This window comes from Protomyctophum bolini (genome assembly GCF_963924005.1).
Source record: "Protomyctophum bolini genome assembly, chromosome: 7".
Classification (NCBI taxonomy): domain Eukaryota; kingdom Metazoa; phylum Chordata; class Actinopteri; order Myctophiformes; family Myctophidae; genus Protomyctophum; species Protomyctophum bolini.
In genome coordinates this window covers 36,886,939-36,911,982 of record NC_137868.1, presented here as the reverse complement: position 1 = coordinate 36,911,982, position 25,044 = coordinate 36,886,939, and the positions used below count along the sequence as shown (strand labels likewise).

General features: G+C 45.9%; 1 protein-coding gene across 5 annotated transcripts in view; it reads right to left on the bottom strand.

The window, feature by feature from the left end:
- Positions 1 to 10,703: 10,703 nt before the first annotated feature.
- The window catches only part of hivep3b (HIVEP zinc finger 3b), a 65,478-nt gene continuing 51,137 nt past the window's right edge, over positions 10,704 to 25,044 (bottom strand). For all 5 annotated transcript variants that reach the window (XM_080768719.1, XM_080768720.1, XM_080768723.1 and 2 more), the window contains exons 3-10: positions 24,104 to 24,438; positions 21,699 to 23,346; positions 20,693 to 21,075; positions 19,740 to 19,873; positions 16,124 to 16,299; positions 15,349 to 15,450; positions 12,862 to 13,532; positions 10,704 to 12,622 (exon numbers count right to left, since the gene is read on the bottom strand). In XM_080768719.1, coding sequence (XP_080624845.1) covers positions 11,954 to 12,622; positions 12,862 to 13,532; positions 15,349 to 15,450; positions 16,124 to 16,299; positions 19,740 to 19,873; positions 20,693 to 21,075; positions 21,699 to 23,346; positions 24,104 to 24,438 — 4,118 coding nt within the window. In that variant the 3' untranslated portion in view covers positions 10,704 to 11,953. The remainder of the gene's footprint in view (positions 12,623 to 12,861; positions 13,533 to 15,348; positions 15,451 to 16,123; positions 16,300 to 19,739; positions 19,874 to 20,692; positions 21,076 to 21,698; positions 23,347 to 24,103; positions 24,439 to 25,044) is intronic.

The following is a 25,044-nucleotide window of genomic DNA, read 5'->3' as shown; positions in this document are numbered from 1 at the left end:
AAACAAATCAAACATGGGTAAAAATGCAGTAGCATACAATACCCCCCACCCCTCCTTTCTCTGTAAATATTGATGCTACGGAGTATTCCACCATTATTGTATTGTGTTGTTGTATGCCTTACTGATTGAGGACAATGGACCACAATAGGAACAGCATCCTTTCAGCACAATCTTTGACTGGACTAACTGCAACGTTACCATGCACACTTGTTTAAGTATTCAATCAATCAAGTAATCTATCAGTCTGCTGCTGGCACAAAGGACTTACCTCAGACCACAGGTATTGGAAGGATGGTAGCCAGTGGTCACTGCTATTTCCTTCTGGAGGGAATGGAAGGGTCAGCCATGACGGCCACCAGCAGCATGGCTTCTTCATTGTGTTCACCTATCTGCCACCACCTATTCCCACAGTCACACCATCCTGTTTAGCACCAATGACAGAGACACTAGCTTGTTCAGCCTCTTACAGTAATGGACCCCCCCCCCCCCTCACCCCTGCAGAGAAGAGGATGCTGGCAACAACAGACTGCTACTAGATTCAGAACATCTGCAGCATCCACCGTTGCCAGATTCTGTGAGAGAAACAAGCAGCCAGGTCTATGAAATTTGAAAATAGCAGATCTACAAGCTCTCAACTTGTTGGGAACTTGTAGATCTGCTATTTTCAAAAAGGTTCTATGGAAGTATTTGGCATGTATATTTTTGAGGGGCGCCAGCCCCTCCTATATAGGTTTAATGTTATTTTTAGTTCAATGTTTGCCATTGACAATGAATGCCATTAACAATAAAGATAATTTTATGTTTGTTTTGGCACCGTTTGTTTTACATCACCATTACATCACCTAATCAACATCAGTTAGACTTTAATATATAGCACCCCTCACTTCAACGGGTGTGATTTTTAAAATACAGATTGGGGTATGTGGAGAAATGCATTAATTTGGGACGTCCTTGACATGCAAATGTTTGAGAGCTGGTTTAAACAATAATATTGATTTAAAAAAAGGTTGAAGCAAGCTCAAATAACTACACTTTAAAAACAAGCCAAAATTTTTTACAAGCAACTTTATAGAAAAACAAGCCGCAAAGTGGTTTATAATAAGCAGACATGGCAACAGTGGCCTGAGCCCCCTCCTCAGGAGGAAGAACAGTGTGCTCTGGGCCCTCCGTAGTATCTCATAACAATCAGATAGCTTCTCATAATAATCTGATACTTTCTCATAATAATGAAGTTAGCTATACTTTCTCATAATAACCACTTGTTGACACCTCACAATAATGAGATATTTTCTTCATGATTTATGACTTAGTATCCATCTCAAAATGATGACTATTATAGTCTTCTTATAATGAGACTTTCACAGAATTTGTCATTATCAGAGGTGCAGGAACAAGAGTCTAATTGATCTTTCAACACCGACCACAGACCGGGCAGGACGCCTGGTGGTGGTTGATCAAGCGTTGGCGTCATTGTATACATGAGAATGCACCGCGTGGTTCACAATACAAAACTACAGACCACTCAAAACAACCTAATACTATAGCCTACTACTATTACTACTACTACCAGGCCTCACACACGCGTTGCTATAGTCTGGGCTGTGGCTCAAGGTAAAGAACAAACTCCCGCCCATAACAATAACACTTCAAATTAAAAACTCTATCAAACATGGGTAGAAATGCATTTTATGTTGTTAATGCCACCATAATGTGGAATGACCTCCCGAAAGAACATGAGGGTTCTCGACCCCCCCCCCCCCCCCCCCCCCCCCCATATACCCAAACGCAAAACTAACCTAAAAGATGGACTGACCTTAAAATACTATTGAGCAGCTTGAGTCCTTGAACAGCCTGGTAATAGCATCCTCTACTCCAGGGGTATGTGATGTATGCTTGTTGTATACAAAGGGTGTGATACATCTTGCCCCAATGCATTTCCAATGGGAGTCACATGGTTTGACACAACATTTGTGTTGTATGGGGGGGAGGTGGGCAGTCGAAACACAGCCGAAAGCCATACAACAGCTTGTAGTCCAAAATGTTGGATCAAACCGTGTGACTTCCATTGGAAATGCATTGGGGCGGCCATGACACTTACATCTTGCTTACATCTAGCATGCATCAATGTTGTATGATCGAAAGGTGTGAGTGAGGCCTTAGGCACCATGCAGTGCCAACATTGGCACAAAGGAGGGTGATCACTGGCACACTGGCAAGTGTGTGAGAAAGTATTTTTTTCACGTGGTGTTATTAAAATTAATTAATGTTGATATGGCACACTGACGATCTAGAAAATAAAAACATGACACTTCATTTAAAAAAGGTCACAGACGCCTGCTCTACTCCACACCCCTCCTTTCTCTGTAAATATTGATGCTACCGAGTTCTACACCATTGTATTTGTTTTGTATTGTATGCATTACTGATTAATTGAGCACAATAGACCACAATGGAAACAGCATCTTTTTGGAATAATATTTGACTGTACTATAACTGCAATGTTACCACACTTGTTAATAAAGTATAAGTATTTAATCAATCAAGTAATCTATCAGTCTGCTGCTGGCACAAAGGACTTACCTCAGTCCACAGGTATTGGAAGGATGGTAGCCAGTGGTCACTGCTATTTCCTTCTGGAGGGAATGGAAGGGTCAGCCATATGACACCAGCAGCATGGCTTCTTCATTGTGTTCACCTATCTGCCACCACCTATTCCCACAGTCACACCATCCTGTTTAGCACCAATGACAGAGACACTAGCTTGTTCAGCCTCTTACAGTAATGCACCCCCCCCCCCCCCTCACCCCTGCAGAGAAGAGGATGCTGGCAACAACAGACTGCTACTAGAACATCTGCAGCATCAACCGTTGCCAGATTTTGTGAGAGAAACAAGCAGCCAGGTCTACGAAAAACAAGCGCAAAAACAGCGAGCATAACCTATATTGTACAATAGCAGATCGACAAGCTCCCAACTCATTGGGAGCCTGAAGATCTATAACAAATAAATAATAGGAATATCAATTATTTTTTAACATTCAGATGGGGGTCTGTGGAGAAATGCATTAATTTGGGGCATCCTTAACATGTTTCAGAACAATAATATTGATTAAACAAAAAAGGTTGTAGCAAGCCCAAATAACTACACTTTAAAAACAAGCAAAACCTTCAACTACCAATATTCTACAAGCAACTTTACAGAAAAACAAGTCGCAAAGTGGCTTATAATAAGCAGACATGGCAACAGTGGCCTGAGCCCCCTCCTCAGGAGGAAGAACAGTGTGCTCTGGGCCCTCCGTAGTATCTCATAACAATCAGATAGCTTCTCATAATAATCTGATACATTCTCATAATAATGAAGTTAACTACTTTCTCATAATAACCACTTGTTGACACCTCACAATAATGAGATATTTTCTTCATGATTTATGACTTAGTATCCATCTCATAATTATGACCATACAGGCTTCTTATAATAATGGGACTTTCTCAGAATATTTAAGATATTTCTTATCTCAGGTCCTCTGGGAACCTCCCAGGAGGACCAACTGTGTGTGTGTGTGTGTGTGTGCGTGCGCAGCATGTGCGTGCGTGTGCTTCAGAGAGTGATAGCGAGAGGGAGAGATAAAGGGTGTGTCTCTGTGCACCAGGGAGGATATCATTTATAAGATAATGAAAAATTGTATGCGTTGGGAATACCAGAAATGTAATAAATAATAATACATTTGAATGTGTCCTGCTGCATATAATATACAGCACATTGCACTTTTCAGTTCATCATTCACGTTTCAGCCGACATTTGCGATTAGATATATGATTAATAGTGAGATTAACTACACAATATTATGTGATTTATCGCGATAACACATTTTTAATCGACTGACAGCACTAATTGTTGTTTCATGCTGTTGGTGTCCTGTATATATTGTGTAACCCCAGGCTTTGTTGTGTCTTCCATTGAAAAATATAAATTATTTCAAAAGATTGAAAAAAGTGAAAAATAAATAATAATCACAACCTTTCATAAAATTTACTGAATCAAAGAATTTCCATTAAAAAAGATCTATTAAAACACCAAAAGGGGTTCCCGCCCAAAATGGTTTAAAGGAGTAGTGAAAATAGTCTACAAGCCCACAACTCTTGCTTGTAGATCGGCTATTTTCCCTACAGTTTGGGTCCGGAGACAACACATTTCTCTTTTGGGTTTCACTCAAGCTAAAAGTCTGGGAACCACTGGTCTAATGGATGGCTGTTTTGTATAATTAAGGATATCTTATGTTGTGGAATGTGGTTGTCTGATACTGTATGTGGAATGTATGTCAGTACTTTTCTGTTTGGATGTGGGCTGATCAAAGGCACAGGGTGTCGACAATCAGCCCATTATCAGGAGGCCTGCAGGAAAATGAGCATCATAGTAGACATTATTTCAACACATTAAAACCAGGAAAGCATTTAAGTCATTTTAGAGTTATGTAGCAACTACATTTTTCTGATTTTTTCTGCTTCGGATGTAGAACAGTGGTTCTCAAAAATAGCTTATTTAAAAAATATATCTATTTTTTTTTAAACATTTTTTTGGTCTGTTTTATTTTTTATTAATTTTTTTGTCAACTCTTCTGCGAGGGTAGCTGTCTTAAAACATTTTCAGATGAGGGGTGTGCGGCGGAATAGGCCTACATATAATTGTGGGGGTCCTTGGCACAAAAAAAAAACGTTTGAAAACTATTGATTTGGAAGGCATATGTTGAATCGGCCTCAGGTCTTAATGGGCTAAAGAGGAGAAGATCTTTGTCTACACAACTTTACAACTAACGAGAAGAATATATTGAAATAACATAACTTCAGAAATAGGGGCCATTCAGAAAACGTTCTCTCTCTCTAGGTCTAGGTCGTCCTCAGACAAGCCCTCCATCGTTGCTTCCAGTCATCCCGGTTCTCCATACATCTGGCCAGCTCGTTGGTGCTCATCTTGCATCCACAATACATATGTTAATGTCGGACATCCTCGTGACACGGTGCCCATGTGTTGGTTCCCACAGCAGGCTGGAAGCTCTTGGTGTCTTTGGCAGTGTCCTGCTATATAGTCTCATTCTCCTGGCTACTATTTTCTGGCTCACCCTTGGCATTCCATCATACTGATCATGCTGATGTTAAGTACTGCACGCAACATTCTGGTGTAGCAGTAGCACCCATCTAGAGACTTCTGCCGGGTAGGCTTCAGGGTCCAGCATTCACTGTGGTATAGGAGAACAGACTATCGTTGTGTAGAAGAAGCTGAGTTTGATTTGACGGGGGAGATTGGAGTTCCATACACTATGCCGTTCAGGGCCCTCCATGCAAGTGCCTTCCTCACTTTAGGATCTTGCTCAGTTGGGTTGGCCCATGAACCCAGGTACTTGAAGTCCTTGACTTCCGTCAGAGCGGTGCCTTCTGTTGTTGTCAGAAGTGGATGTTCCGAAGGCATGTTATAGTTGATAACTTCCACGTGGTCGGAGAGCAGGCTGATGTGGTCCGCGTAGTCCAGGTCTGTCAGGAGTCAGGACTACTGTGGGGTGTTCTCTTGACCTCCTTGGTGTTATGGTGAGGCTAAGATCGTGCTCTCGTTCACTGATGGTAGGTCTTTCATCATCGAGCCTCTGTGGATCGAGTCAAATGGCAGAATCATTGCCATATAGACTTTTTTCTTAGAATCAAAAAGTGAGAAAACACCTACAAAAACAAAAACGAAAATAGCTGACTGTTGTGAGCTTGTAGATTGGCCATGCGCACTGTTACAGAGCATAAATCAGGCTACAAGGAGTCAAAACGGGAGACATACTATGGTCCGACGGAGCATTGGTTCGAAGGAGCATTGGTTCCGAGCGGTGCACTGGGGGTCGGGAGAGGGCTGGGGTTAGGTTTAGGTGTGCTGCCCCGGGGGAGGTTAGGGTTAGGGTGAGGGTTGGGGTTAGGTTTAGGTGTGCTGCCCCGGGGGAGGTTAGGGTTAGGGTGAGGGTTTGAGGTAGGTTGTCGTTCGGACAAATGCTCCGTCGGACCAAACACATGAACCCGTCAAAACAGCTACAATATACTCTTGTCCCTGTGTTGACTCCACGGCGGGAGCAAATCAACGGAAAAGTCAGATAAGCGCTTTGTTTCTTTCTGCCGCTACACTCCCCCTGACTGTGTCATGGAAACAGGTGTTTATTTTTAATTAACAACATTGCCTCCTCTACACACTGTCACTCCTAAATAATAGGCCTTATACACTTCATGGCTCTCTCTCTCAGCTCTACCTTTGACCCACTGACTCCCCTTATGGTGCACAGACTGACTCCCTCCTCGCTACACGGTTCTGTTTATTTGTGACATCACTGTTATCGGAGGAAAGAAACCTTCTATCTCCATATTTTAACAGGTTTTTTCGTAAATGAGTGCCCTACTGTATACAGTACTTGATCATACTACAGTGTCACACAAAACTTCAAAAGAAGCTATAAGCGAGCAAGATTGTAGATCAGCTATTTTTCCTGACAAGTAACAGTTTTGGAGTTTTGGACATAATGAGGTTTCCACCCGACAGAGACGACATAATAATAAACCTTCACAAAATAACGCCTCCCTCCCTCATACTGCCACGTTTGTAATGTTATGGAATGTTCAAGGCACAGCAACAACTCTATGGGACTTCCCCTTTGTTGTTGTCCTGCTCATGCATGTGTCAGTGTGTGTTGGTTTATACATAATAAAACACATCCTACTTGCCAAGTTGCCATGATGAAGACTCCTTTGTGAGACGCGTTTTAACATTATTAATGAAGTATATAGTTTTTATATTTTTTTGTGCTCGGATCGTCGCCTTTTCTTCAGCATTTCAGTCCCTTTGATCTTTGAAGCACCAGCCGACTTCTTAAACTTTGTCTGCACCTCCATTGAGCATCTTGTTGATGTTCTTTTTTCCACCCTGCTGTGCATTTGGTCATGTTGGAAGACAAGTGGAACTGAGCGAATTGAGCCAGTGACCCTAAATCATTTTCAAAGACGCCCTCATGTTTGGTATGAATGAGGCCACGACCCCCATAACTCTTGACAGTATACAAATGGAACAAAATGGACCCTATACTCACCTATCTTGTGTTTGCCCTGTTTTTGCCTTCCACCTCCTTTCTAATTACCTTTAATTACCTTAATCCTGTTCCCTCCCCCACAGCTGTGCCAGGTCCTTAGTCCCAATTAAGTGTGTACACTTGTTTCAGTCAGACTGTTTCTTCCAGTGTGTTTCTCCTGTTTTGCGAAAATAAACTTTCATTTCAGCCTAGTCCATCTCCTGAATCCTGACCCTCCCACACAAGCTGTTGTTAGTCAATTTGATACACATATAGTTATTTATTTAACGCACATGCACACTCAAAAGATGTAAGTGTTACTAGGCCTATTCATTTAAAAGATGTAAGTGTTACTAGGCCTATTCATTTAGGATAAAGATGTAAGTGTTACTAGGCCTATTCATTTAGGATCATTGATTTAAATCTGTATAGTCACTGTGGGGTCAGGGTCACGCCTCCCAAATATTCTTCATCTTTTTAAACTATAGTCTTCAATTAAGCTGGCGATGGGTCAGGTAAGGTTAGTGACCTATACAGTGTGTGTGTGTGTGTGTGTGTGTGTGTGTGTGTGTGTGTGTGTGTGTGTGTGTGTGTGTGTGTGTGTGTGTGTGTGTGTGCATGCATGCGTGCATGGTATTGTGTCTGGTCTTTTTTTCAATCGGAGGGAATACCAGCCCTGCAGGCCCTTGTATTTAGTTGGCACTGTGCCAAGCAAATACGTGCCTGAAGGACATTTCCCTGAGTGCTGCTATTCCTACTGATTGGAAAGGACCTTTTCTAATTTAGATCTAGACTATTTGCAACCAGATTTTAAAATATTTTACACGCTGTTATGGGGTCCAACATCATCAGAATTGACAGTGCTCTGGTTTTCACCTTCAGAGATGTGTATCGGTGGTTCATTTTCAACAGTGACATTTTCAACAGTGATATGTGTCTTGATCATATGTTTCACCTCTGATGCCTGCATGTACATCTTTAATGAAACCCTCCAGAATATCAATATTTGGTCGAAACCATTGATTTTGCCTCTCAATCTCCTCTTCAGGCAATGGCAAAACCACCAATGATGAATGATCTGCTCTTGCTTCACCACACAAATTAATTATTTCATTAAAGTGACATTTCACTGCATAATAGGCCTATTAGACATGACTATGCTGCTGTATGCTGGGTGTAGTAGTGACATCTAGTGGTAGTACTGCAGAACGGACATTAGGCCATGTGTGCAATGTGCATCAGGAGGGGCTGCCTCCTCCTGTGATCGATCAATACTCAACAGCAAATTGTGAAATTACAGTGACGAGAGTGTACACTACAGTAGGCTATATGCACGTGCCTGGAGCCTACACTATAGGTATAGTCAGGTAAAGAAAACAAAACACAAGGTTTCAGAAAGGTTCACAAACAGGTGCACTTTTTATTTAATTTGTTCCGAGACCAGAAGTTTAAAATCCGCAGGCCCTTTATTTGATCCTCTGATGACCAGCCAACCGATCTCCTTCCTTGTCCTAACTCCATTTCAAGTCACAAGAACTGCATTAAAAAAAAAGACACTTAAAAAGCTCCAATCCGGGATTTCCCAAAGAAATTATGTTCGAACTACAGCGAAGATGGCAGAGCAGCTCGCCTGGCGCTTCCATAGTTGGTAACCAGCGAATGAAAATGAAAGCGTGCATGGTACCGAGGCTAGTATCCAGCTATCCAGCAGAGATATGTACTGATCTAAGCTCACAAGTTACAACGTGGCGCATTGCAAGTATTTTCAATACTTCTGTGTGAAACTTTAATTCAGCATTCATTTTACAGAAAAAAACCCAGGAAAGATGCCATTCCAGGGCACCCCCGATTCCCAGGGGGTCCCCAGAATGATTGATAGGAACCAAAAGGAAGCCTTTTAAGGCCCTTACATGCTCCAATTTTAGCCATCCACTCCTGGAGGGCTGGGAACCAGATGGAGGCGAGGTCAACCCTCAAAAGAGCATGATGGTGTCTAATCCAGAGGTTCCCTGAGCCCCCAAGAGTCGCCCAAAAAAATGACACAATCAAAATTACTACAGGTAGTTCTTCTGACCAAGCAATTGGTTGAAATAGGCTATCCAGCCGTGCTGAAATAAGCATGACAGCACACCTAGCTATTCATAGAAGATTTGAGAATGGATTAATCATTAGAAATAATCAGTTTAGCTGATTAGTGATTAGACAGAGTTTTATCAGAGCAGCAGCATTATTGGCTTAGGAATGGAACAAAAGGGGCTCCTGTATTTTAACTTCAGTTATTATGGTGGTACATAGAGAGTCTGAGGTGGTACTTCAGTATGAAAGGGTTAGATTGGGAACCAATGGTCTAATCAATAAGGAACTATTGGTAGATAAGCGATAGGAAGAAAGGGTGGGTCGGTATGATGGCAAACATTGGAGCATGTAGTAGGGGCCTTTTTAAACGGGTCTGATAAGCAGACCTCACCATTTTTCATTAACATGGAGCATGGGAAATGTCTCCAACCAAACGACATGTTTTGTTGTGTTGCAATACTCCCCCCCATACAGACACATAAGATAACTATTTATTTAATAAATCTAAATTCCGGATCGGAGCAAAAAACAATGACCAATGTCATCAAATATCAATAAATAAGGACACTCCTCTTTGTACAGAGATACGTTCTCATTTAAAATGTTTTGTAATAAAAAATATAACTTCAGTGCATTATTTTCTCTTTGACAAGTTCTACTCCTTCAAATGCCTCCTGGACGCTCTCTTACCCTGACATCAAAGCAATGGCCTTTAGAATAGAGCAGCAATTCCCAACCCGTGTGGACCAGGGCCCACTAGTGGGCTGAGAGAATATTGCAAGTGGGCCCCAGTATATAATTGGCAAAACACTAAGATTTCTATGATAAATTAACATTATTAGGGTATTACAAAAAAACTGCAATTTTTATTGTATTTATTTTTTAAGCGTTCATTTATGACTGGGTCCAAATCCGGGGTAGAAGAGGAAAGTTATATAGTGGTGCTTTAACAAGCTGGAACACAATCAATTGATCATTGATCATTAAAATACACATGGCCCACCCATATGACATACGAGTGGTCAGATGGGTGGCCCACCCATATGACATACGAGTGGTCAGATGGGCGGCCCACCCATATGACATACGAGTGGTCAGATGGGCGGCCCACCCATATGACATACGAGTGGTCAGATGGGCGGCCCACCCATATGACATACGAGTGGTCAGATGGGCGGCCCACCCATATGACATACGAGTGGTCAGATGGGCGGCCCACCCATATGACATACGAGTGGTCAGATGGTGGCCCACCCATATGACATACGAGTGGTCAGATGGGCGGCCCACCCATATGACATACGAGTGGTCAGATGGTGGCCCACCCATATGACATACGAGTGGTCAGATGGGTGGCCCACCCATATGACATACGAGTGGTCAGATGGGTGGCCCACCCATATGACATACGAGTTGTCAGATGGGCGGCCCACCCATATGACATACGAGTGGTCAGATGGGCGGCCCACCCATATGACATACGAGTGGTCAGATGGGCGGCCCACCCATATGACATACGAGTGGTCAGATGGGCGGCCCACCCATATGACATACGAGTGGTCAGATGGGCGGCCCACCCATATGACATACGAGTGGTCAGATGGGCGGCCCACCCATATGACATACGAGTGGTCAGATGGGTGGCCCGCGAACACCTTTCAGATTTTCAAGTGGGCCCTATGTAGTGGTGGAAAGTACTTAAGTACACATTTGAGGATTTTCTTTTTAGTGTTTCCAATTTTCAATACTTACTTCTACCAACCTACCATCTCATCTCAGCGGAAAATATTGTACTTGTACTCCACAACAATTATTTAACAATCAATTAACTTTAGTTACTTTGTAGATTTTGATTATTATTAGAAAATATACATTAACCACTACAACCCTATATACATTTCGGCCATTTGAAAATAGCAGATATACAAGCTCACAATGTGACCATTGTGAACTTGTAGATCTGCAATTTTCAAACTTTTTTTTAATGCAAGTGAAAACTTGAAATGGGACATACTGCATAATGAGTACTTTGACTATTCCGGGTAAATCTACATTGCAGTTTTGATACTTTTACTTAAAACATTTGAGTCCTTTTTTCACCACTGGCAAAGGTTGGGAACCGCTGGAATAGAAACAATCTGAACATCAAACATTACACCCTACCTAACCCCTTCCCAAACACAAAACAAAAACAGGATATTATTTAAAAAAATTCACAGCCTTCCCCATCTTCATTTGACCTGTTACTGTACATCTCAAAACATAAACCCAGACAGAAAAGGCACAAGTAATAACTGTACAGTCTGAATAATACTGGGACAAAAAAAGAAAAGAAAAAAGGAATTATTTTTGATTAAAGATTTTGGTCATTTACAAATTGTATTCAATATTCCTTTGACACATTCAAATAGATATTACGATATTAAGCGAGTATCAACAGAGATACATGTGGGATAAATAGAGATTTACAGAAACACTATTTCCACAAAAGAGAGAAAAAAAAGTGCATTTTCTTTTTATAACAAACCTGAATATTGCCAAAGAACGAACATTTAGTATTGAAAACTGTATAAAAACGAAGCAATAAAAGAAAAGAAGAACCAACAAAGCAAAAAATGGATGCATGGTGCATCAAGGTGTAGACTAATTAAAGTCTGATTTATACATAATTGCACGGAGTGTCGCAAACAAAAATAACAAGCTCACAACGTGTTGTGAGGTGCCCCGTTGTGAGCATGTAGATGGGTTATTGTCAGCGAGTGACACTGTGGCGTGGAACTCTGCACCAATCAGGCTCAAGTGCTCCGGTCGGATCTTTCCGTCTCTCCCTTAGCTCCTCCTTCCACCGGCTCAGCAACAGACTGCAAATCCTCCCACGCTGGCGGCTGTCCAATGGCGTGCAAGGGCAAGGGCGTGGCCCGATTGGGGGGCAGTCTCGAGTGACTGTCTCTCGAGCAGCGGCGCTCAGCGGTCTCGGTGACGGCTACACACCTGGGCATGTGGCGGTGGTGTGTGTGGGTGAAGCCATATAAGCTGCCATATTGCTTTGAGTCCGTGGTCTCTAACTGTGGTCTGGAACGACTGTCCGCTGCTGACCGGCTGGTTCCTTCTCCCTGGCTCGCTGACCAGGGGTGCCCAGGAGTCCTAAGCCCTTGAGTTCTGGGGGTCCAGCCCCAGGACAACTCAAACCTGGCCAGTGACGACGGGGGAGAGGTCGGGGAGGACAGGTGGTGGTGGGTGGTGGTGGGGTGCGAGTGGGGTCTGGCCTGGACCATTTGAATGCCCCCGATGGGGATCATCAGGTAGGGGACCTTGGCCTGCTGGGAGTGCATAGGGAGGTGGCTGAAGACGTGGTCCGTGGCCTGGCGGCCAGGGTGGCCGTCACTGGGGGACAGGCGGAAGGCCGGAGGGAACAATGTGGCCTCTGGAGACATTGGCACGTCGCCTGCTGTACCAATTCTCTCCTGTAGAGGGCGGAAAGACACCATCAATACAATCAATACAATAACTCTTTCATAATCTCTGGAAATGGGAACTTACAATAGCAGTGCTGAGAGTAGTTCTGGTCAAAGGTAGGGCAAGTGATATTTTTTGGTGAAGACAAAATGTTTATTTATTTATTTTGTCTTTTGTTAAAAGTTTAAAGCAGCACCCTTGCGCATCTATTCTGTCAAAAAGCAATGCTAAATCCAGTGGAACTCACCCAGGTGCTGTTGGTCCCAGGGCTCTCCCAGGGCAGGAGAGCAGGAGGTCTGTGCTGGAGCCCAAGTGGCGAGGGAGAGACCCGGGACCTCCTGGCCGCCCGGAACCCGCCGGAGGAGAGGTGGCGCAGGGGTGACGCAGCTCTGATGGGCGACGGGCCTCTCTCGGGGGACGGCGAGAGGTGTCGGCCGGGAGAGGACAGGTCCGTCCTCGGGGACAGGCTGCGGCTGGGGGAGGACAGGTCCAGCCTGGGGACCGGGGAGGACAGCTCCAGCCTGGGGGACAGGCTGCGGCTGGGGGAGCAGCTCCCGCTGCTGGGGGAGGAGAAGCATCGCCGTGGCGGGCCTGCGTTCCATCCGCCACGGCGGGAGAACAGGGTTCTCCGGCTGCCCGGCGAGGCGGCCTTCCCGCCGCCGGGCCACGGCCTCCTGGGGGAAGGCTCCTGGCCGCGGCTCGGGCTGAGGCCCGGGGGCGTGCCCTGCTGGGACCGCCTGCCGCTGCTGGAGCGTCGGGTGTCGGTGGAGCAGGAAGACGGCGGGTCGTCATGGGACGAGGACTCCTCCTCCTCCTCCTCGTCCTCTTCGTCCTCGTCCTCTTCGTCGGAGCCGTCCACGTCAGAGAACTGATGCTCCTCCTGCTCCTCAGAGCCGTACACTCGCTCCTCGCTGCCCCCTGTTGGAACAGATGCACGTAGACATAGTTTGTCTTATTATCTTTGCTGCGGGGACACCAAAACTATTTGTACTTGACCTGCTAGCCCAACATAGCCTAACCACACACAACCCAACCTCAAAATCAGTAACCAATGTGTAAATGTAACCCCTACAAATCGAATCCTAGCACGAATAGTTTCATACAAATGCATATGTACTGGCTCAAACCAAGCAATGTAATCAATCATAGCACTACAGATTCATTCATTCTGGTTACCAGGCATTAGCAAACAGTGATCACATTGGAAAACATGTGACCTAAAGTTTATGTCAAATAGGTTGTGAACTAGGGTTGGGATCCGGAGCCGGAGGAATGAATCAATGCACGAGGAGTGAGCATGCCGCTTCTTATCATCTGGCCAGTGGGAATCGAACCCGGAGACTTCTAGCCGTGAGGCGACAGCGCTACCAACTGTGCCACCCAATACCGATGGTTCTCAAACATTTTTATTTCAGAACCATCTGAGAGTGCACACATGGAACCAAATGAGCCCGTCCATTTGGTTCCATGTGTACTCTTAGAGTTACAGACCTCCAAGGGTCCATTTGGAACCCCACCAGAATACTCTAATGGAGAGAAGCGTTAAGGAACCAGAATCGTTAAATTCCTAAAGAATCCCAACCCTAGTCCCTGACACATTTGGGAAACAATGACCTGAAAGACACAACATGAGCACACATTTTGGGAACCAGCTCAAGGCGGTGTGCCTAGTGACCTGTCTGCCCAACAAAGCTTCAACTGCACCCGTTAACCACAACATCGAATGAGAATAGAGGAGAACAGGACTTCATTGGCTAGCACCCTCTGTGCCTCTATTGATGAACACACAGCAGCCCTGTGAATGGATACATATGAATGGAACGTCCTTGGCTCTAATGAATGAAGTGTGATGTCAGTAAGGAAGACACAGAGGAGAGGAGAGGAGGAGAGGAGAGGAATGGAGAGGAGAGGAGAGGAGGATGACCTGTCACAATTATTACATAACTGTCTAATTGCAATATTATTTGAGATAAAAGCGATTATTTTGCATTTCATCATAGCAGATCTACACGCTTACGACATGTCATTTTGTTACAAGTTTTAAAGTGCTTAATCGAATGACGATGGGATTCTCAGTTTTTTTTGCGGCTTTTGCCTTTATTTTTTTATAGAGGGACAGACAGTTGGCTGACAGGAAATGGGGGAGAGAGATGGGGGGATGACATGCAGTAAAGGCCGTCGGGATCGGGAGTCGAACCCGCGGCAAACTGCGGACTACCGGCCTGGACCGCTGATCCACGGCCCAGACCGGGATTCTCAGATTGAGTAAACAGTGGATAGCATAGATAGGCTAGATGGCTCACCCGCACTGCTGGCCAATGCAGAGCGACGTCGCTACGTGGCGGCCATCTTACTGGGGTGCAGCATAACATTGTGTCTATGGGGCATGTACTTTTTAAATAACCATAACTTGCTCCATTTTAAACCGATTTTCAAATGGTTTGGTCTGCATACTTAAACGCTTTTATATGACGTTCATATAAAAAAATATATTCTGCAATATAAAAGCATCCTGAATCATAGCCATGTTGATAACGTTTGTAATATACCAACCTTTTTGTAAATCCATCAAGATTTGAGCAATTTATGAGTACGGTATTTTAGTTTGAGCTGCCATAGAACATACTGTACTGTAGCAGCTCAGCAAGATGGCCGCCGGGTAAACTACGTCAGATGAGCCATCTAGCCTTTATAATGTCTATGGTGGATAGTACCCAAAGCCAAAGGTTCAAACCTGCTTCTTCGCTCTCTGGCTCGTCCAATGACGACTCAGACACTCCCATGGCCTGGCACTTTTTCCCATGAGCCTTTGACTTCATGTGTTTGGTAAGGTTCCCTGGGACGGAAGAAGGAAAAGGATTGAATGCTCCGCGCTTGAGCGTGTGGCCATGATGCACATATCATGCTGGATCTTGACCGTGTGGCCATGATGCACACGTCATGCTGGATTTCCTTTGTTGGACTATCGTTTGTAATAAACTTTCTTGCAAGTTGGGGAGGCTATGTATCAGGTGCATGCATCCAAAACACGTCCGGCCGCCACGTTAAGTTGTCAGATGGGTGGGCCGCGTGCATTTTCAAAACATGTTTATTTTTATAATCGAGGCAAATCAATCAATCAATCAATCATGTTCGGGCTTGGATCAATGAAACTAACATAGTATACTTTTAAGTTACTATTTATCGGTATCATAAGGAAAACTCTTTCTGCCAAATATTCGCCAATTCGTCAATCGACCGCCATTCGTCATGTGGTGTTTTCAGAGTTTACAGTAGAGGGCGCTCTTCCCCACCCAGTGAATGAACCTAGCACTTCCAAAGAAGGGTACACGCGGAAACGACATGGTCTAAACAAAATGCAACCCCGTCCGATCGGATGTTAAAGATGGATGCCATGATTCTTTTGGATAGGTATGGATAGTTGTATGAAACGCAATGCACTCAATCACCGTAACTGCAACGGACGCCGTGCATTATGAGACGTATATACTGTATATATTATGTCTTACCTTTGGTTTTGAAGGCAAAGTTGCAGTGTTTGCAGACGTACGGACGGACGTCTGTGTGTGTGCGGATGTGCTTCCTCAGCATGCTGGGCTTCTTGCAGCGGATCCCGCACTCGCCACAAACGTACTTCCCCCGGCCGCGGCCGCGCACATACACGTACTCCTCATTGGACCTGTACCTGGGAGAAGAGCCACAGAGAGACAGAGAGAGGACATTAAACACATACACGTACTCCTCATTGGACCTGTACCTGGGAGAAGAGCCACAGAGAGACAGAGAGAGGACATTAAACACATACACGTACTCCTCATTGGACCTGTACCTGGGAGGAGAGCCACAGAGAGAGGACATTAAAAACACTTTGACCGCCGTCCTGTGGTCATTGGTGGTAGAAAATGGGGAAAATACAGCATTTCAACATCCAGTTTCCAGGCTCGCAGTCGCAGACCACCATTGTAAGAAATGGCTAATGTTAGCATTAGCTCACGATGTCTATCTTTCGCCAGAAACGTTAATATTCTGATCGCGATTTAAAAAAAGAAAATCACAAATCAGATCCGAAACTCGGATGGTCGGTCAAAACCATGGATAGCGCTCATCCACGCACGTTGTTGTACGACAAAGTAGAGCATTAATTTACCCCCAAAAAACCAACATAACATCTCTGTCGGGTGGAAACCTCATATGACCAAAATTGTGAGTTTTCAGGATTCTAATTCATAAGTAGCAAAAGCAGCAGATCTACAAGCTCGAAACGCGATCGCAAAGAGCTTGTATATCTGCTACTTTTGTGCGCCATAGTATGATGAACTAGGGTGTTAATTTCCAAAAATAAAAGATAAAAGATAAGAGGTCCTGGCAGCGACGATGGAAATGGACAGTTGGACACACACCATTCTTCACATAAAGGGCCTCTTTATGGAGGCAGGCTGGAAGGGGGAAGCCCCACCAAAAGACCCAACTTCACCCCTGGCAGGCAAGCGGTTCCCTCCGTCCTGCATGCACTCTATTCCAGAGTGGAGCGAACACATAATGCCAGCCTTTCTGCAGCGTCCGGGCCTCCCTGCCAACAACAGCAGTCAGCTTATAACCCAGCAAGACCTGCGGACGATTCTACAAACCTTCTAAATCAGTGGTTCTAAAGGATTATTCGTGCCAAGAACCCTCCACAATTATACGTATTTGGCCGCGCCAACCACCCGGTCTGAAAATGTTTTGTGCCAGGGACGCACGCTGCCAGGAGAGAAGGTTTGTGTAAAAATAAAATGATTCTAAAATGTTTCAAAAATAGCAGATCGCAAGAAATGACGTGCTGTGAGCTGCTATTTTTGATTATCAATGTTCTAAATCTAAAGTTTTCTGTAAAAACTGTTGATATTTCGACATAGCTATCTAAATCTAAAATGAAGATGCTTCCCGGTTTAAATGGGTTAAGAGAGAAGGATAGGGAAGCCTGCTTATGGCCAACAACTAAAAAAATAGGCTGCATATTTAAAAAATAAAAATCCAGCTACACATTTAGATCCACTCTATAAAAACGTTGTTTATGCAATCTGGAATGTTTACTGAAGGGCTATTTGCAGACCCCGCAGTCAGTGGAACCGACCACAGATGGTTTATGTCCCTGCTATGAATTGTCCTCTCTATGGAGGAACTGCAATCTGCTTCTCCCCACTTCTCACCCACGACACGGACAGCAGGGCCAGGCAATTAACCCAAAACATATCCAAACTGTTTTAAATGTACTGTGTCAATGAACTGACAAGACTTAAGCTCTGTATTATACAGTACATCGTTGTACAACGGTGGTGTGCAAAAATAGCAATAAACATGCTCGTGGATCAGCTACCTCGCTATTTACCCGTTTTTAATAGAGGGTATGCGCGTGACATCATCATCATACCCGGAAGTTAAGTGGGAATACTACTAGTGGCAAAAAATAAAACTACTTTCTGGCCTTGACAGCCCATACATCCAAACAGAAAAGTCCAATCTGATTGCATTAAACAACGTTAAACGATGTTAAACCTACTTTGCCACTCGATATGTCACTCAATTTGCCACTCACATCATGCATGCGCATAGCCGCATACCCTCTATAATCATTCAAAGTTTGAAATAACCGTGATGTTGAGTACCACCCTCCCTCCCCGCTCGGCTTCCCTTCCCCGAACACGAGCCAATTGTGTTCATATAGACGCTCGGCAAAGCCGAAAATACACCGCGGTGGATTTTAACCCGCAACCTCTGCGGTAGCGCAGCCGGGCACTTTTTACTGCTGCGCCACTTTTACCACCTGAGTGCAGTGCTATTGATTTGAAGTCATATCTCCCAGGCCCCTATAGTGTACAGTTCTGCACTGTACAACATTCTCTGTGATTCTCTGCCTATAGGAGCTTTAATTACCGGAGGTACAGCTCAATCAGCTGAAGCAGCAATCGTCGAACAACGAGGACGGGCAGACGACGAGCAAAGCCAAATTGTTCCACAGCTGTTAGGAACGGTCTCAGGAGTGACATGATTCCGTTGCATTCATTGAGGGGCAGCCTGCCGCTCTGCTCACTGACACACATACAGCACAATTCTTCTATCGCTGCTAAAAATACCCCCCCCCCTCCCGCTTACATCTCTGGCCTCGCTGCTAGACTGTATCTGCTCTTTCTCTCTCTCTCTCTCTCTCTCTCTCTCTCTCTCTCTCTCTCTCTCTCTCTCTCTCTCTCTCTCTCTCTCCCTCATTCAATCTGAGAAGCACTCCAGGTGTTCCAGTGAGAAATCAGACCGATTGCCCCCATTTGGTACAATAGCCACATTTAAGACGTGGAAGAATATTTGTGTGAAGAATATTACTTCCTCCTAGCAGGATGTGTGAGGTGTATAAAGCCGTCAATTCCACAGCGGCAGGAAGGCGACTCGTCTCCTACACATGATGACTGGAGCAATATATGATTAGCCTTTCAATGCCGTTGGGGAGAAACCTCTTATTTCCATAATCTAACTTTTGCGTTTTTAGTGCCCTACTTGATCATACCTTGTCACACAAAAGCAAGTACAGTACATTTGAGTCCTGAAATATTACAGCTTTGGACATATGAGGTTTCCATGCTGCTGAGACAATTTCCTTTTTTTACCCAATTTAGTCGCAAACATTTAATTTACATTTAAATGTTGCCAATGTATTCCTCCCGCTGCTGTTCTTGCTCCCCAGGAGCCCCCACCGGGAGGAGGCAGCACTGTTTCACTGTGCAGTGATCAAATATCACCCTCTCTGCCCGGCTTCCCCTCCGGGTTAAAGTACTTTTTAAAAATTTGAATCCTGAGAAGTAACAGTCTTGGCCAGGGACGTCACTGACGATTTGGTTGCCCTACTCGCATACATTTATATCGTCATTACACGGCAGAGCCGTGGAGAAAATGTTATTATGAGTGTCGGCTTGGCACTTTTTGGCAATTATGTTTCCCCCTCGGCGTGTTGCCCTACTCGCAGTGCGTATTGTCGCTAACACCCAAAGGGCCAGACACACTACACACTACACTACACAGAACCCCTGATATAGAGCCCATGTAATGTTTCATAAGGATTAAAAGAATCCTATAAAAGTGTGTCTCATCTCATCTTACCCGCCTTCAAAGATGCGGACGGAGGCTCCTTCCTCCTCCCTCTTCCCTTTCTTCTTGTCCTCCTTGTGGGGGGGCGGTTGGGGGTGTGGCTCCTTCACTTCGACGGGGGCTTCGCCGGCTGGGGCGGCGTGTACCTACACTCCAGACACAACACAGGCACGTTCACACACGCTGGAACTAAACACTGCAGGATCACACGCCATCGGTGGAAGGTAACGGGTAGAAAGTAAACTAAGTACATGTCCTTAACCCATTTTGACCTGAGATCAGATTCTAAAAATGTCTTCTACATCCTGACAGTTTTCTGAAAAAGCTATGTTTCTATGTCAGTCGTTCTTCGATTTTTCAAAAATAGCAGAACTACAAGCTCGTAGCGTGCCACTCGGTGGCGCTATGAGCTTGTAGATCTGCTATTTTTCAATAGCTAAAGCATAACATAATGCTAACACCAAAATGAGTTAAGTAATGTTTTTTTTTTGGCAGTCTGGGACTACTTTCTTCTGACAGAAACTTTCATCAAATATTAACTATTTATTGCGATGACATAAAAAAAGTTAATGTATGTAAAACTATAAATGGGAAAAACATTTAATTGAATTGAATGTGGCTGTGCAAGCATGGCACATCTCACAATCTGAGATTATGAACCCCCCCCCGTAAACACCAGGGGGCAGTCATATGGTGTGGCACCATTGTGAGCTTAGAGTTGATCTGCTATTTTCAAATGGTTGAAATGTATTATACAGTAGGGCTGAAGTGGTCGCTGTATGATTTGTAATAATAATCATGATTCACAAAGTAACTAGCAACTAAACTTTTCAAATAAATGTAGTGGAGTAACAGTAAAAGTAGTGTAAATTGGAAATACTCAAGCAAAGTGCAAACACCTCAACATTTTTACTCCAGTACAGTAAATGTACTTGGTTGCTTTCCACCACTGTCAGTATACTTACCTCAGACACACAGTGCGGAGCACTGCTGCTGGCGGCAGACATCTTGGGCCTGTCGGGGGGGCCATGCAGCGGGCCGGTGGCCATGGTGTAGGTGTGTGCGCTGTGCCTCTGCTTGGAGCACAGCAGGGACAGGGCCACCTTGGTGCTGAGGCCCGGCAGGTTGGGGTTGTGCACGCTGACGCTCCAGCCGGAGTAGACGGAGGCGCGGGGGTCCTCCCGGGCCGCGGGGTTTGGCTTCACGTAGTTCAGGTAGCACCAGTTGACCGTGGTGGCTGTGTTGAGGCTCGGGTGGGAGGAGGAGGAGGGGGCGGCGGTGACGACTGGTCCCTCTGGGCTCTGGGGGGCGCTGCTGCGCTGCGCGCACACCCGTCTTCCACCTGGGGCTGTCATGATCATTAGATGTTAAGTAGAAGATAAAGAAATAATTAAATGATGTGCTATATTACCAGGGATAGCATACAGGGATACAATACATTTAATACAATCATGATGTAATCAGACATTTTCTGAATTTTCTACAATTATCTACAAGCTCACAGGTTGAAAATGTCTGAAAGTATTTCAACACTTTTGACAAATGTCTCCTTAAATGTCCAATACAAGTGGTTACAAAGAGCATTTGGACAACAACTGGAAATAATGTAAAATATGACATTTCAGTTCATTTCAACCAGCTGTTTTATACATAAATGCAAACAATTCGGAGTGGAGCTAGATATTACATCTCCTTGATGAGGAAACCAGTTTTCTTTTTCTTTTAACTTTTTCTCCTATAAATATATCTACTATATGTATTTTTTGATGGCATGTATAAATGTTTTTATATTCTGCTGATGAATTGAACCACAACGGTCCCCAGGACCTTTTTGTGTTATCCTTTTATAGTGTTTAAAGTGTTACTGTACGTCTGTGATGTTTATCTATCTTTGACTAATAAAGTAATCAATCGATCAATAGCGATTATTGATATTAGCTCAAATAATTGCGACCAGGTGATTATTACTACCTGTACCGACGCCCTCTTGCTGCACCACAGTCACCTCCTCTTCCCTTTTTGGCTTGGCCTCCTTCGTAGCTTCCTCCTCCTCCTCCTTTGGCACGTGCGGCTCCTCCTTCTGGTCCCCCTCTACTTTCACACTGGCCACCTCTGCCCCCTTCGCCTCCTCCTCTCCCTCTTCCAGTTTACTCCCCATGGCCTTGCTCTCTTTCTCCTCCTCCTGCTCCCCCTCCCTCTTCTGTTCCTCCTCCTCCTCCTCCTTCACCCTCTTCTGGTGCCTCTGGGCCTCGGTGCTCAGCTCCAGGCTGGCAGCGGGGGACAGCATGCGCTTGCTGCCCCCGGCCCCCAGGGGGCCGTAGCAGCAGCCCTCATCGGAGCCCGAGCCGGAGGCCAGGGACAGCGGCAGGTAGCTCTTGATGTCCGGGATGTCCGGGATCTTCAGGTAGGACCTGTGCATCTTGTCCAGGTGACCCATGATGACCATGGTGGTGCAGCAGATGGGATCCTGGGAGCGGGCGGAGGAGGCCAGCATCTGGGAGAGGGTGGTGTCCATGGCGCTGGCGTAGTGGGGCATGTGGGCCTGGAGACGCACCGGCACCACCAGGGACACCACCGGCGTCAGCTGGGCCAGGCAGGTGATGATGACCGGCCGCGACTGGCAGGAGGAGGAGCGAGGGACCAGGTGAGCAGGGGGAGACATGGAGGAGCTGGACGGGACCTGGATGGTGAGTCTGGAGGGTCTGGGCAGGTACGCAGCGCCGGACCCCGGGGGGAAATGGATGGGGAGGAGTGACGACGGGAGCTGATGGAGGGGGATGCCCAGCCGCTCGGCCATGTGGATCTGTGCCGGGTGGACCCGTATGGGCGGAGGGGGAGCGTGCGACTGCAGGAACGCTCTCTGGACGATCCGGGCGGAGCCGGACAGGACCTCGGAGATCACCATGTCGGGGGCGGGGAGCAGCCGATGAGGGAACCCCTCCCAGGCTCTGGGCTGCAGGGCGAGCGCCCCCCTAGAGAGAGGGAGGGCGTGAGGCTGGAACAGCTGCAGGGTCTTCCCTATGGCCTCGGGGGTCAGGCGGCCGGCGGCGGCGGCCTCAGGCGAGTAGCGAGCGGGGTGGCCGGAGTACAAGGGCCCGGTTTTAGGGCTCTCCGCTCTGGGTTCTTCCTGCTCGGGTTTCCCCAGGGTGGCGTGCTTCACCAGCAGACACTTCCTCCGCTCCTTCCAGGCGGACGCAGGGTGCTGAGGGGACAGCGAGCCGTAGTCGAAGGACTTGCTCCTGGCCTCGGCGCTCTGGTCCGCCTGCTGCGGGCTGGCCGGGGTCTGCTCCGAGGCCGAGCGACGCATCTCGCGCTGGCCCTGGAGGTTCTGGTAGGACGAGGAAGGCACCGTCAACATTTGGGAACCCTGTTGGCCGCTGGACCTCCCCTGGGCCTCCTCCACGGAGGAGGCGGGGAGGGACGAGGAGTAGGACACGTTGCCCTCCTGGTTGGGGCTGCGAGGCACAGACTTCGTCGACTCGAAGCTGGACTCGCCCGACGACTGCGAGCCCTCCGCCAGGCGGAGCCTCTTCTTCTTTGGTGGCAGCTTCTCGGCGGGGAGCTGGGCCATGCTCTGGCTGCGCTGCGGCCACTGGAACTCCTCCAGTTTCTCTGGCTCCTGGGAGAAGAAGAACAACATACAGTACAGTACATATGCAATGGGAGAACCATAAGATGAACCATAAGATGAAGATAAGCAAGACATACGTATATATATATATATATATATATATATATATATATATACAGTACCAGTGGTACTGGTAACATTTTTCACATGTAACATTTTTGTACCACAAAATTGATATACGTAAATATATTAGCCCACAGATTCGGTGTGGCTCTATCAAGGGGCCAGTGAGGCACTCCAACGTTGAAGCGCTGGGCCCTAGTGGTAAGAGGAAGGACTGCAGGCGGACCCGTGGATTCATGACGAGGAAACCCCGTGCAGCTGGGCTTTAACATTGAGCGCTCGGTTGCACTTCCGCATTGGAACACCAAAATTTGGTGGTCCAATGCGGAAATGCGCCTATGGGCCTATGCGCCTATATACTCTATGGGCTCTATAGCAACTTTTTAATTTCTCAGGGACCCCATTGTACACTGTTACAGACCCATAAGGGTCAATTGGGTCCCTAACTATCAATCATTTAGCTGGGGACCACCTAAACCCCTGGACCCCACTTTGAGAACCAAATGCAGATCGGCTACTCTCACTATTTCTGCAGAAAATCGTTGCTGTATATGAAATAAACGTGCTTGTCGATTATTCGATTAATCAATAATTGATGTAATGACAGAAAAAGAAAACAATGGACGTTTTGCAGTCCTACTAGTGAACAGCCAAAGCACCAACTCCTGGAATATTCCCGTACCTTGGACGAGGGCACCGCGGCGGGGGGCGACACAGATGGCATGTCGGTGTCAGGCTCCACGGTGACAAGGATCTCCGGCACTTGGATGTTGGGCTGGCGCTGGAGGAGGCGTGGGGAGGAGGTGGGGGGAGCCGAGGCTTTGGGCTGCGGCGGTGGGGGCGGAGCTTGTTGCTGCGGCGGAGCGGCGGGGCTCTCTTGCGGCGGCGGGGGGTCGTCGTGGGGAGGCGGAGCCTCGGCGGACATCATACTCTCCTGCTTCTCAAAGGAGCTGGTGTGCTGGATGACGGACACGCCCTTCCTGTCCTGGTGTGTGGGCTCGGTCTGAAAGGGAACGCCTAGCAACAATACAAAGCACAATTATGACATCTCTTACTCACGATTAAAAGAAATAGCAGACCTACAAGCTTGTAGCGCGCCACTCGGTGGCGTGCTATGAGCTTGTAGATCTGCTATTTTTCAATAGCTAAATTATAACATAATGTTTAAAACACCAAAAGGGGTTCCCGCCCTGAATGGGCTAGTTAGCATCCGTTAAATAGCATGCTAGCAACAAAGATGCACAGGGCATATACAGTATGACAAATAACTGAATAGTGGAAATATAAGCTTAAAACGTGTGACTTCTTTTGATCTTGTCGATGTGTTATATCCCCTATTTTTGAAAGTATTTCGAAAAATGTATGGAAAATTGGAATGGAATTGAAGTGATTAGGATGATTATGCGAAACATTATTGCGTTTAGTTAAAATAATTGCGATTTGGCGATTATGTAATAATTGTGACAATAAGAAGGCATATTTTCTGGTTAAACAAAAAGGTGTTGTTCAAAATAAAGCTCTATGTTCTGATGGTGATCATAGCTAAACAGAGTTTGTTCAATAATAGGCCCAGGGGTCCAGCTCTTTGGTAAACAGAAAATGTACATTGTATTTTCTGTTTGC